Source organism: Vulpes vulpes, chromosome 1 (assembly GCF_048418805.1).
Source record: "Vulpes vulpes isolate BD-2025 chromosome 1, VulVul3, whole genome shotgun sequence".
NCBI lineage: Eukaryota > Metazoa > Chordata > Mammalia > Carnivora > Canidae > Vulpes > Vulpes vulpes.
The window spans coordinates 93,428,308-93,441,471 of NC_132780.1; the positions used below are offsets into that span (position 1 = coordinate 93,428,308).

Below are 13,164 nucleotides of genomic sequence, written 5' to 3' on the forward strand. Positions count from 1 at the left end.
GGGAGGATGCTGGTGGCTTGATCGAAACAGCGATCCAGAAAGAACAGTAGGTTTCAGGTGGGAAGTCGAACAGAACAACTCGGTTTAAGATGCACTGGATTGGTAATATTTGTCACCCAATTTTCACAGGATTTGGAGAAACAAAATGGAACATGTTTTGTAGCGCGGCGATGCTAATATAAACAGAAAAGCTGGCCCCTGAAGAAACATGCACAACACTCTCACTTCACAGACTAAGCAACAGGTCATAGTGCCGGGCACAACTGCAACCGCAGGAGATTCCGGAGCTGGGCAAGGACCCGTAGTATTTTTCCATCCTCGGTGACTCAGAGCTAAAAATGGCGCCTGCGGCAGAAAACAGAAGGTGGGAGGGGGCACCGGGTACAGAAAAGATGCGGGTTTTCTTTCCGTTCTGCTCCCAACACGTAGCGCAGCAACGGCGCCACAGCATTACCGGCCGCCCCCGCAGGGCTGGCCCGCAGTAAGACCACGCTCCGCGCCTAAAGGGAGCTGCACCTCGGGGCGGGGACGCGCCGGCCGCTGGGCCTGGTTCGTGCTGCTCGGCCTGGGCGGGCGCCCCTCTCGCTCGGCGCCGGCTGCGGTTCTGAGAGACTGAACGCTTTCTCCGAGGTGACGACCAGATGGGCTCGGACCCTACTACGCATTCGCAGGGCTCCTTCGCGCTCAGGGACGGGAGTCCGGCGTCGGAGGGCCACGGCCTCGCGCTGTCTACGCGGGCACGAGGAGGCCCGCGGGCGGGCGCGCGCATCAGCTCCGCAGGCGCCGGGCGCAGGAGCTCGGGGCGGCGGCGCAGGCGGGGCGGGGGCGGGGCCGCGGCCGGCGGGAGGGCGGGCCGCTTCGGTTGCCACGGGGACGGCGGCGTAGGCAGGTGCTGACGTCAGCGGGCGCTGCCCGCACTGCGGCACCAGGCCGGCTCTCAGAGCCCTAGCGGCTGGCGGGTGGGCGGCTGCGCGAGTGCCTGGCGTCCGCCCCGCCCGGCGTGGGGAGCCGCTTCGCGCAGTCGCAGCGTTGGCGCCGGCGGGACGGGCTGTCGGCCGCTCTGGGCTCCGTTGTCCGTGAGTACGCCGCAGGCCCGCGGGTAGCGGACCCGGGCCTGGCGCCTGGCCTGCCCGGCCCTGTGGAGGGCGGTGGCTCGGGGGAGGGGGAGCGCTGCTTGGCGCGCCGGGGGCCGGGGCGGGGCCGCCGAGGGCCGCGGAGCCCTGCGGTGTAGCTTCCAGAGAGCACCGCCGAGTTGGTTCCCGCGCCTTTCCCGGGGCTGCGGCCGCCTTAGTGCTCGGCGCGGCGTCCACACCCCCCGCGGAGGGATGCGGTCTTTGCCCCGCCCACTCCGGGTTCTGGCTTTAGAGCCTTTAAGTCGGATACGCACTAACTCCGTTTATTTCCTTTTAGGGTGTCAACCTGGTGCTGAATTTCGAATCTGTGAAATGCCTTCTTAATTACATCCGAGAAAAGGTGATCAGTGTGCTACATTTATCAGGGTCGCATACAGATAGAAAAAATTACCCTGTTTAGAACCGCTACCGGTGGTCGTGCTGTATTCCAGCATCTCTGTGAAATCATAGACTCACTGGAGTATATGGCTTTTACTTTTTTGAGAAAAGGATGCTAACATTTTTTTCACCTGTTGCATTAACTTGCTTGGACTTCCTGGGAAAAGATTGCTCGTTTTGAGAACGCTGGGCGATTTCTAAGAAATATTTTTGAAAAATCCCAACACCCAGAGTTTTTTAAAACCATATTTAGAATCTTGTTTACTTATGGAGACTATTTGATTAGTTGAATTATGCATACAGGGTTTTTGTTTGTTCCTTTTTTTTTTTTCCCTTGTGCTATAACATTTGGTTAAAAGGTGAATTATCCAGGCCTCTATAGCTTCTCCCCTTGATCTTTAGACATTTATTGGCCGATAATCAGATGTTTAGAGAAAATGAAAAATGAGATGAAACGTAGTGCAGTTGATTTTCCTTACTAGTATTTCTTAGCAGCTCCTATAAAAGGGTTTGTGAGGGAGTAGCTTTAAAATGGCATATGTGAGGGCAGCCTGGGTGGCTCAGCGGTTTAGCGCCGCCTTCGGCCCAGGGCGTGATCTTGGAGTCCTGGGATCGAGTCCCACGTGGGGCTCCCCGCATGGAGCCTGCTTCTCCCTCTGCCTGTGTCTCTGCCTCTCTCTCTCGCTATGTCTCTCATGAATAAATTAATAAAAATCTTAAAAAAAAAAAAAAAGGCACATATGAGGCTCAGGGTTGTCATTTTAAGTTTGACCTTAATTTTTGTCAGGAATGTTACAAATCAAATATTAGTCATTGATTTTATAATGTATTTGCCTTGGGACACATTAATGGAAATGATTACTTCCTGTAATGTATTTGCTATATTAAGTAATGTTAGTGTTTATTCAACTGCGTTGAACTAAGTAATAGTAAATGTATCTAATTTACTTGATGTATTTTACTTGTATTATAATAGACATAAAGTAATTTTATTGAGCATTAACAGTGTGCCAGCCACTGTGCTGATCACTTTGCTTTTCAGTATTTCCTTTTCTCCCTACAATAAAGTAGGTACCATTTTAATTCTGGGTAATTGGACATTTTACTAGGGTGAAAATAAAGGACTAAGGTCAAGAGAGAGTGCTATGAAGCTCAAGGCACTGTGGGAATGTAGAGAAGTATTTAACCACCCCTTGAGATTATAGAGTGCTCACAGAGAAGATTTAGCGTTAAAGGATAGTTAGGAGTTTCTTAGAAGAAGGGCATTTCTCAGGAGAGACGTGTGTGTGTGTGTGTGTGTGTGTGTGTGTGTGTGTAATAGCAAAGGGAAGAAGGAGTTCGGCACAATTGAAGGCCTGCAAGTAGTTTCACATGGCTAGAGTTCAGAGTGTGTATGGAAATGTGGCTGGAAAAGGGAAGGTTTTAAGAAAAAATGGTGGAGCACCAGGGTGTGTCAGTGGTTGAGTGTCTGCCTTTGGCTCAGGTGGTGATTCCAGGGTTCTGGGATTGAGACCCTCATTGGGCTCCCCACAGGAGCCTATTTCTCCTTCTGCCTGTGTCTCTGCCTCTATGTCTCTTATGAATAAATAAATAAAATCTTTTTATTTAAAAAAAAAAAAAAGGAAAGGAGTCATTTCATAAGTAGCCTTGAACTCCAGCGGTAAGGACTTCCTTTTTTTTTTCCAGTGGGTGATTGAAATCTAGTGAGGAGACTTAAAGAGATGAGACCATTACAGTTACATTGTAGGAAATTTCTTCTGCCTACAGTATAGAAGATGATTTCTTTTTTAAAAGAATAGGGTGATGGGAGCGTGGAAACAGTCTTAAAAGTATAATCTTTATGTAGTCTTTTTATCCCTCAAAGATGCTGTGTCATTTCATTGCCTTTGAGGGTGGGGGAAGACAGTTGGAAGCAGAATTGTAGAAAGAGTTATCCACATGTTTCTTCTATAGGTCTCACCTTCCATTCATTCCTCCGCCTGGGGCTGCCAGATTTTTGCCCCTTCACAAGCAGCTTTGCAAACATGTGACTTCCAGACAGCAGATCCAGTGAACACTCTTCACAACTTGCAGCACTCTTGGTACCACACAGTGATAGAAAACTTCTTTCTTAAAACTCTTACCTTTGGGGAGTGCCTGGCTGGCTCAGTCTATTAAGGGTCCAAGAGTCTTGATTACGGCTCAGGTCATGATCTCAGAGTGGTGAGATCGAGCCCTGTGTGGGGCTCCACGTTCAGTGCAGAGTCTCTCTCCCTCTGCATCCCCTCCCCCCACCACCACCCAAAAGCACAGCTCTTTTTCCTCAGTTACTTCTCTGTCACATCTTTCACCTATCTCTTTGATGTCTTTTTACTTTATTTTTGGTTTCCCGGAATTCTGTCTTTGGCACTTTTTTTTTTTTTCCCTGAAACCAATACAAATATAAAGCCTAGATCTCAAATCTTCAGCCTCCTCCTCCTTGCTGCATTACTGTTTTCTATTGCCTATTGAACATAACCTGATTATACACAGAAACTTGTACTTATATATACAATGATAAGAGCCGTCATGTTCAAAGGGCTTGCCATGTTCTAATCATTGTGGTAAGTTTTATTTGCATATTCTCATTTAATCTTTACAAAAACTTAATGATCGATTTACTGTTATTATTCTCTTCTGAAAGATTAGGAAATTGAGGTCCAGAGATTAATTTACTGTCAGGTAAAACTGGGATTTGAATCTAGGGATCTGACAATGGAACCAGTGCTTATAGCTGGGGTTAGTGCCCCTCAGATCCCCAGCTCAACATATCCCACTAAGCTCACTGAGTATCCCCATCAGCAGTATCTAGTACAATCATAATAAATGTTTCCTGGTGCTTTTTTTTCAAAAAGGCATTATTCTAAATCATTTAACCCTTATAACAACCTTTAGAATATACACTGGTAGACTAATTTTACAAATGAGGAAACAAATGCCTAAGGTCACACAATTAACTATTTGATACTAACTCTAAGACTTGGGTTTTAAACTTCTTCACTATACTTGTCCTGTATTCCAATTAATGGTATTACTGGCCTAATTATTCTACTTCCAGAAAATGAGAATTATCCTTGACTCTTTGTTTTGCCCCACAGTATTTATTTAATCTTTCTGAAATGTCTAAAATACCATAATTTTTTTTGTTTAAAGGAAAATGGGTTGAGTATAAGTAAGCCTTTTCTTAATGACTCATAGTCCCATAGTTGAGCTATTTTCCTGTAAATTGAATGACCATGAAATATATAAAGATTAAGAAGTTACTTTGGTTTTTTTCTACTTATGTGCTGTCAGGTTTCAATTACTGATGCGCTTGCCTTTACATCTTCTCTCTTTGCTAATTTGGGGTAGATTGGAAAGTAGATGACCAAGCTTATTATATCTGTATCTACTAGGAAGAGTATATTCGGGCTCCCATCCATAAAGTATAGGAGTCTTAACTGTGAGAATTTAGTGGTAATCTATTTTGTCTGTGTACCAAATAATTGTTTTATATAAGTTAACCCACATAATTAGGTATATGTGTATAATCATTCTTTCCTTTTTAGCATTTCTTCTCAGACTTTTCTGTCCAGAGTACCCATAATATTGGAGGAAGATGAATGTTGATCCCCAAGGAGCCAAAGCCTTAACTGATAATTGCTGAGCCAACTCAAATTATGTTTTTCTTATTTTTTTTACAATCTTCAGTTTTACTCCTAAAAATGTGTTCTAATGTGGAAGTTAATATGTTTGTTTTGGATATGCACCCTCATCACTAAGTAAGATTGGAAATTAAAGAGTATATATCCTGAATTTATCCCTGGGTCTGGTATATAATAATACACACTCAGATATTTATTTGAGGAAGATGGTACAAATGCTTGTACTTTTAACCTTTTCTGTTGTTGCAAAACTTTTAATGGCAGGTACAAAAATGTTTAAATTTATTATCTGTGAGTATGCTACCCACAAGCATATCTTATTAATATAATAGCATATGTTCTTGGAAAAGTCAATTTTGGGGTGGAGTTTGTTTTCTTAAAAGTACATTGTAGTGTATAATCTTTACTTAAAACACTTGTAAAACGGCATTAACATACCAAGTACGTATTTATTGCCTTTCAAGGTTTTTAAAAAGTTTTTGTTTCAAATATATAAATATCTTATTCAAATACGATCCAGGTTTCTTTACCCTTTTTCAGTTCTAAATTGATTCAAATATATTTAATTCATTTGCATAAGACTGGGTTAAGAGAACTTTATTGGTATAAACTTATGTAGTATATGAATCATCACATAATCTTGTGTGAAGAATGTTATATAATTTTTATTTGTAAATTCCATGCTACAAATAAATTCTCTTTGTATTAGTAGGATCCTGATTGAGGCAGTGCTTTACATTATAATTCAGTGCTCTCCATAAAGCTGAGATATGCCCACTGGTAAGACTTTTATGAAATTTATATATGCAATACATTTTATTTATTTATTTATTTTAAACTTTGAATTATTTCAAGGAGTTCTTTGACCTCTTCATGAATATATTAACCAAATACTACATTTAGATATTGTCAGTTTTCTATTTATTTTTTTATCAATTTTCTATTAAATGTTAGATATTAGTATTAAGGTTAGTAGGTATTTAATGGATGGCAGTTTAGGACTCCCCTGGATAAGGGAAATAATCATTACAACATATGGCTAGTTTGTATTCTTTATCATCAAAATAGATGTTTTACTCTAGAGCAGGTATTGGCAAACTTTCCTAAAAGGAAATCTAGTAAATATTTTAGTTTTATTCTCTGCCGTAACTGCTCATCTCTGCCATTGAAGCATGGAAACATCGATAAGAATTCTTAAGAGTGGATATGGCTGTATTTCAGTAAACTTTCATGTAAAAAGTAGGTGACTGCCCTGCAGGCCGTAATTTGCCAACACCTGCTCTGGGGCAATCACCCATTCATTCAGCATTTATTGAGTAGGTACTCTGTGCTAGATCTCATGATAGTAGGGATGGTAGCTAGTACAGTGGGAGAGACAGAGACAATATATTTATTTGTATAGATACACAAATAATTATACAGTTTCAAGTTGGATTAGGTGTTATAAAGAAAAAACTGCTATCTGAGGCATGGGGAGATTTAGATGAGGTTGTGAGGAAATGTTCCACTTTAGAGGCAATATTTGAACAAGCAGCTTAACACCAGGTAGCTGAGAAGTTTAAAGGAAGTTTGCATCAAGTAGAAGCAGCTTCACATGGGAGAGTGCTTATTCTGGTGAAGGAGTGAGAAGGGCAGTATGGCCCGAATATAGGGATCCTAAGGGGCTGTTTCTCTTGATTTCAAGCTGTAGAGGTAGGCAGGCCAGGAAGTGAGAACCCTGTAAGGCATATGAAGGACTCATTTAGTTCTAAGTGAAATGAGAAACTCACAAGGTCTTGAACAAGGAAATAACATGATCTGACTTAAGTTTTAAAAGAAAAAATAACTTTTCAGCTTTTCTTATTTTTTAAATGCTGATTATTGACTAGGTAAGTGTTAGCTATTCTTCACACAAATGATCTTTAACATAGGATTATTCTGATTTTACAGATAACGAAGATGAAATTTAGAGTTAAGTAAATTGGGTAAGGCCACATAACAGTAGTAGATGCCTCCATACATCACAAGTAGAAAGTTAGTAATAGAAACTTTTAGAGAGAATGGCCCAAAAGTAAGAGGGATACAGGTGAGTGTGGTGTCACCAAAACCAAAAGAAACATTTTTTAAGAAGGAAAGCCCGAGGGAATGCCTGGGTGGCTCAGCAGTTGAGTGTCTGCCTTTGGCTCAGGGCAAGATCCTGGCTGGGATCCTGGATGGAGTCCCACACTGGGCTCCTTGCAGGGAGCCTGCTTCTCCCTTTGCCCCCCCCCCCCCCTCGGTGTCTCTCATGAATAAATAAATAAAATCTTTAAAAAAAAATTTTAAAAGATGGAAGGATCGGTCAGTTCTAAGGTAGCTAAAGAACTCATGCAGGTATCTACAAGACTGTGTTCTTTAACATAATAATTATGGAGGTATATGCTATAATAGAGTTGTTTAGAAAATGATGAGTCTTTATCTTTGCAGTGGAGAGTGAAGCCAAAGTAAAAACCAGAGTTTGCTTTGAGGAATTGCTTAAGACCCACCATGATCTCATTCAAGAAAGAAAAAAACTGAAGAAAAAAATTGGCAAATCTGGAGAAAAAATTGCAGTAAGTAGTTGATCATTTGATAATGATGACTTACATATCTGCATGAAATTATGACTTTTATATTAAACCTCTGAGGAACTTTGGAAATTGATAAATCTGTCTCATAGTCGATAGCACATGGTAAAATAAAGCTCATGTTAGAATCCACATGACTCTTAGGGCACTGAGTTCAGTTTTCAGTGGTGATCCTACAGGAATAACATATACAAACTGATGAGAGTGGTGAGAGAATGGGCAAACTCAACTGGCCAACGTATTACACATTTTTAAAGAAAATTAAGATTTTCAACCCAGAATTGTGATGAATATAGGGAGTAATATCTTACTTAAGATATTCAGTGGCTTATCTTTATTTAGACTTACTCATCTGAGTCTACTCAGCAGAACCAGGAGAAATCAATGGAATCTTAAGGCAATAATTATCCTTTTATACTTGAGACACACTTTCAAATGATAGACTTTTTGGCAGCACACTTGAAGATTTAAAAATGCAGAACTCAGAGCAGTACTAAACAAATCAGCAATTGACTACATCCTGATTCCAGAGTATTATAGAAAGTCTGTAATGGTACCCACAATGTACTCTTCATACCTGTTTCACTGTATTACTTGAAACTTGTACTCCTTTGACCATAATCTGTTATACACACACACACACACACACACAACAGGCACAAATAATTTCATGCATGCTCTGGTAATTAGTACATGGTATTCTTTGGCAAGAGTTTTATGACTTATTTATAACTTATATTTTACTTGTAGCAAATTTTACACTGTTCTGAATTTTGCCATGTGACCTCTTCTAATATTCTTCCAGGCAGCCATCAACACGATAGTACATATTCTAAGCGAGGCAAAAATAAGTACTGACATTGGCCAGAATCCGGCTGCACACACGTGAGAAGGTCATAGTACAGCTGTTTACTATGGCATACCAATTTAGAACTACCGACGGAATGGGGCAGATTAGGTTTCCCATGGTAGATGCTGCCCTTTTATAGAATGTGCTTTTGGTGGTATCAGTGTGACTATGGTGGCAGATGGTGGATGAAACATTGCATATTTTTTCTGCCCTCCCTTTTGATAAGGTGGTATACATTAGACAAAATCAGAAAGAACCCTGGAAACAGTTGAGGGTTTTTTATGGACTCAAAGTAGAACCTCGTATTTTCTCTTACTGTTAGCACTGGGCTTTGTGAGTTTAGGCCAGGAATGCTCAATTAAATGGATAACCAAAAACTGGGCAGGAGAGCCAGCCATTTACCTATTGTCCACTTTAGATGTTCAGAGTACACAAGTGTGAGGTGACTCGACATAATCTACCCAGACTTTTTAGGTACATAGCACGCCATGCAAACTTTTTTTTTTTTAATTCAGGGATAAGTATCCTAGGTAAAATTATTGAGGAAGAGATTTTTCAGCTCAAAAGAAGGGAATGTTCCTGGAGGACTTAGAGAAACACAAAATATTTTTTAAATGATTTACTTTAAAAATCTGAGGAGGAATACCTGCTTTTATTTACTAGATAACAGTGCTTTCTATCTTTCAAGAATTTCTAAACATTCTATATATATTCACTAATTTTTAATACAAACAACAAAATATGAGGTTTTATCTCCATTTATAGTTGAGGAAACTGGATCACAAAGAGGTTGAGTAACTTGCCTAAATTTGCATAGTTAGTGGCAGAACTAGAATTCAAACTCTTAACAGTTTGACTACAGAACTCACTCTCTTAACCACAACCCAGTAGGACCTCTTTGAATAACGTATGGAGAGATGGGACCTTTTCAGAACAAAAACACGTACAGACAGGCTGAGACTGGAAGGGAACCAGGCTGAAATAAGAAAAGGAAGCAAGGAAAAGGCTGTAATAACAGAATTCATAATAATGGCAGATCCACCTTATTGTTTTTCAGCAATCTGTTAGGCACTCTGATAAGAGTTTCCCAAGTGCTATATCTGATTCTCATGTTAATCATGAAATGTAGGTTTTGGGGCTCTTATTTTGCTTGAGAGGTTTTATAACCATCAGAACAGAAAAACCACTTAACAAAGATGTAGGTTTGCCAGAGCCATATAACCAGAAATAGAGTGGGATTTAAAACCACAGTCTCTCCATATTCTGCCTTTAGTTGCTTTTTAAAAACTGTATCTTAGGCCTAAAATAGTAGAATTGGTTCCATGGAAAAATCTAATTAGTGGTAAGGAAGATAAATTTGAGGCATTCTTCATGAGAAAAAATGGCTAAAAATTAAAATGAAATAAGTAATGAGGACATATAGAAAGAAATACTTGACCTACATTTCCATATGGTGTTAATGGAGCAGAAACAGTAGAAGGAGCATGATTAGCAGAAAGATGTAGGAAGAGATGAGTCTATCTTGCATTTTAGGTAAAATTTATGAGATGAAAACTATATTTAGAATTTTTTAATTTCAAGAGAAAAATTAATTTTGCAAGTATCTCAACAGAAAAAGAAACATCTGGTACATTTCTGGCTTCTCTTAGGAAACCCTAAATCTAAATAAAGCAATATCTACATAATATTGAGGGAAAAAATTGTGTCACAAGAAATCTGGCCACCTAAGTGTCATTTGTTTGTGAGGTCAGTAGTGAACATGGAAATTAACAGAGAATTACTACAGGAGTTAAGAATACAATTGAAGGTGTATTATTTGAGTATATAGTATCATTTCCAGAAAGAGGAATCAAAATTAAGCATTTAAGAATAGAGAACTTATGATCTGAAAATACATTTGCAGAGTCTTTTGAGACCAGCTAAACATATAGAACTTTATTATTTTTGCCAAAAATAATTACTGAAGATTTATATTAGATAATGTACATATGATAATGTGAAAAAACAGAAACATTGTTCTCAAACATTGAGCAAAGGTTTCCTAGCTTGCAGAGAAAGTTCTATAAGTAGTACTTTTACCTAAAGTGTAGTCAGAAGTTACTTCATTTTGGAGTTTAAAATAAGTGAAACAAATAATATGTAAAATAGATTATTATATTATTATTATGTTATACTATTATAATAATAGATATAATAGATATTATATTATCAAAGTCATCAGAGGTCAAGAAAAAATAACAGATTTTTTTTAAAGAAACAAAGTAATGAAAGAAGAAATTTAAGAATAAACTCTTAGTGTTCCCTGGGTGGTTCACTCGGTTCCTGAGTGTCACTTAGGATCATGAGATGAGCCCCATGTCAAACTCTGAGTCAGGCTCTCTGTTGGGTATGGAGCCTGGTTAAGATTCTCTCTCTCCTTCTGCCTGCCATCACTCCCCAACCCCCACATGCACACACATTCTCTCTCTCTTTAAAAAAAAAAAAAAAAAAGTAATTAAAAAAAATATTTTGGGGCACCTGAGTGCCTCAGTCAGTTAAGTGTCTGCTTTCAGCTCAGGTCATGATTCTGGGGTCCCAGGATCGAGCTCTGAGCTCTGCATGGGGCTCCCTACTCAGCAAGGAGTCTGCTTCTCCCTCTACCCTTCACCCTGTTTGTGCTCTCTCTTTCTTGCTCTCTCAAATAAATCTTTTAAAAGAAAAAGAATATCTTAAAAATGGGCAATCATTCAACATCAGTAAATCAGTACAAATAAGTTGAATAAAAACCATATGATCGTATAAAAATAAGGGGAAAAGCCATAATATTTTACTTGGAAAAGAATATTAATGATTTTTTAAAAAAATAATTTGGTGTTCACATAAGTGTTACCACTTATGTACTCTCTGAGGTATTATTGTAGATGATTTTGGGAGTTCCCAGAATCCCCTTTGAGAAGAGAGGATAGTCCCTGGATGAACCTATAGACACTTCACCAACAAGTACTTCCTTTAAAATCAGGATCCATAAGGAAAGATCTCTTTTCACCCATAATTAATATTCTTGAAGTTTTAGTAAATATAATTAGACAAGAAATGTAAATAATGTTAGAGATTTTCTTCACCTGATATTTGTCCCTACTGCATGCCAGGGACTATGCGAAGTGCTCTGCATGAAAGAATCCTGTCATGGGGAGTACAGCTTGGAGAACTGGGGCACAGAGAGGTCAAGGAACTTACCCAGGATCTTATAACCAATAATAGTGAATCCAGATCCTTATAACTCCAGAACTTTATTCATGACAGTTGATTGGTGCTGCTTCCCCGATATGCCAGTGGTAGCGTGAACAAATGTGTGACTCTTAGCTAGGGGGTAAGTGCTTATTATTGATAGTCCAAATAGTAATGTTCTGAGAAAACCTGTGTGAATCAATTGAAAGTGAACAAGGTTAAGTATACAAAAATCATCTGTTAACAGCCTAGAAACCATGAATCAGAAAAAATACTGCGGGACAGAAAATAAAGATTTCATATATAGAAGCCGCAAAAGTCCTGCAAGATCTTAAAAATAAATTGTTTGAAAATACAGATTCTGTATTAGTAGGTATTTCAGAAAGCTTGAACTTTATATATGCTGGTTCTTTTAAGGTTGGCCCAGCATTAGCAGTCTCCAGTAGACTACTTTTTTCAGTTGACAAAATGAGACTAAAGTTATGCAGAAGAATAAAAAAGGAAGATTAAAAAATTTGAAAGAGAAAGTGAGGGAAGTGTAGCTTTTCCAGATGTTTCAAGAAGTTATAATACAAGAACTAGTATTGGTATGTAGTTGACTCTTGAACAGCAGGGGTTTCAGTTGAAATTCTTCTAATTTTTGACTTCCCCAACACTTAACTGCTAATAGTCTCCTATTGACTAGATACTGATAACAAACAGTCCATTGACACATATTTTATATGTTACATGTATTATATGCAGTATTCTTACAAGAAAGCTAGAGAAAATGTTAAGAAAATCATAAGAGAAAATACATTTATAGTACTGTATGGTATGCATTATAAAAAAAATTCACACGTAAGTGAACCCACACAGTTCAAACCCATGTTGTTTAGGGCTGATTGTAGTTGCTTTTGCTTCGGAGGGAAAAGGTCAGTTAGAGCCTCATTTTATTGCACACACCAAATTACATTTCAGACATCTTAAAAAGTTAAATGTAAAAGTCTAAATTAATAAACATTAAAAATAGGAAAATAGAAGTAGCTGATTCAGTCTTCCAGTGTGGAAAGATACTCTGATCTTATAAGGGATAAAAGATATCCCAAGTAAACCAGTCACAGAAACCGGTTATACTGTAGGATTCCATGTATGTGAAATTCTAGACAAGACAAAACTACCTTCATAGAGAGCAGATGAATGCTTGAGTGGGATTAGGGCATGGAGGACTAGAGGTTGACTTTGTACAAGAATGTGTGGGATGATGGAAATGTTTAACATCGTGATTATGGTAGTGGTTGTATTTACCAAAATTTACCAAATTTACCAAAATTCATTTAATTCTGTACTTAAAATTGGTGAATTTTATA

At 39.0% G+C, this 13,164-nt stretch overlaps 1 protein-coding gene across 16 annotated transcripts in view; it reads left to right on the plus strand.

Moving 5' to 3' along the window:
* Window positions 1–414: 414 nt before the first annotated feature.
* AHI1 (Abelson helper integration site 1) overlaps window positions 415–13,164 on the plus strand; it is a 198,298-nt gene continuing 185,548 nt past the window's right edge. For 7 of the 16 annotated variants that reach the window (XR_011994336.1, XR_003234906.2, XM_072720362.1 and 4 more), the window contains exons 1-4: window positions 884–1,076; window positions 1,411–1,473; window positions 5,886–5,953; window positions 7,619–7,743. Coding sequence is in view for 13 of the 16 variants with exons in the window: in XM_072720362.1 (XP_072576463.1) it covers window positions 5,944–5,953; window positions 7,619–7,743 (135 nt within the window). In the remaining 3 variants the exon portion in view is untranslated. Of the gene's footprint in view, window positions 631–860; window positions 1,077–1,410; window positions 1,474–5,882; window positions 5,954–7,618; window positions 7,744–13,164 lie in introns of those variants that run through there. The other 9 variants (XR_011994335.1, XM_072720373.1, XM_072720377.1 and 6 more) reach the window with 7 other exon arrangements.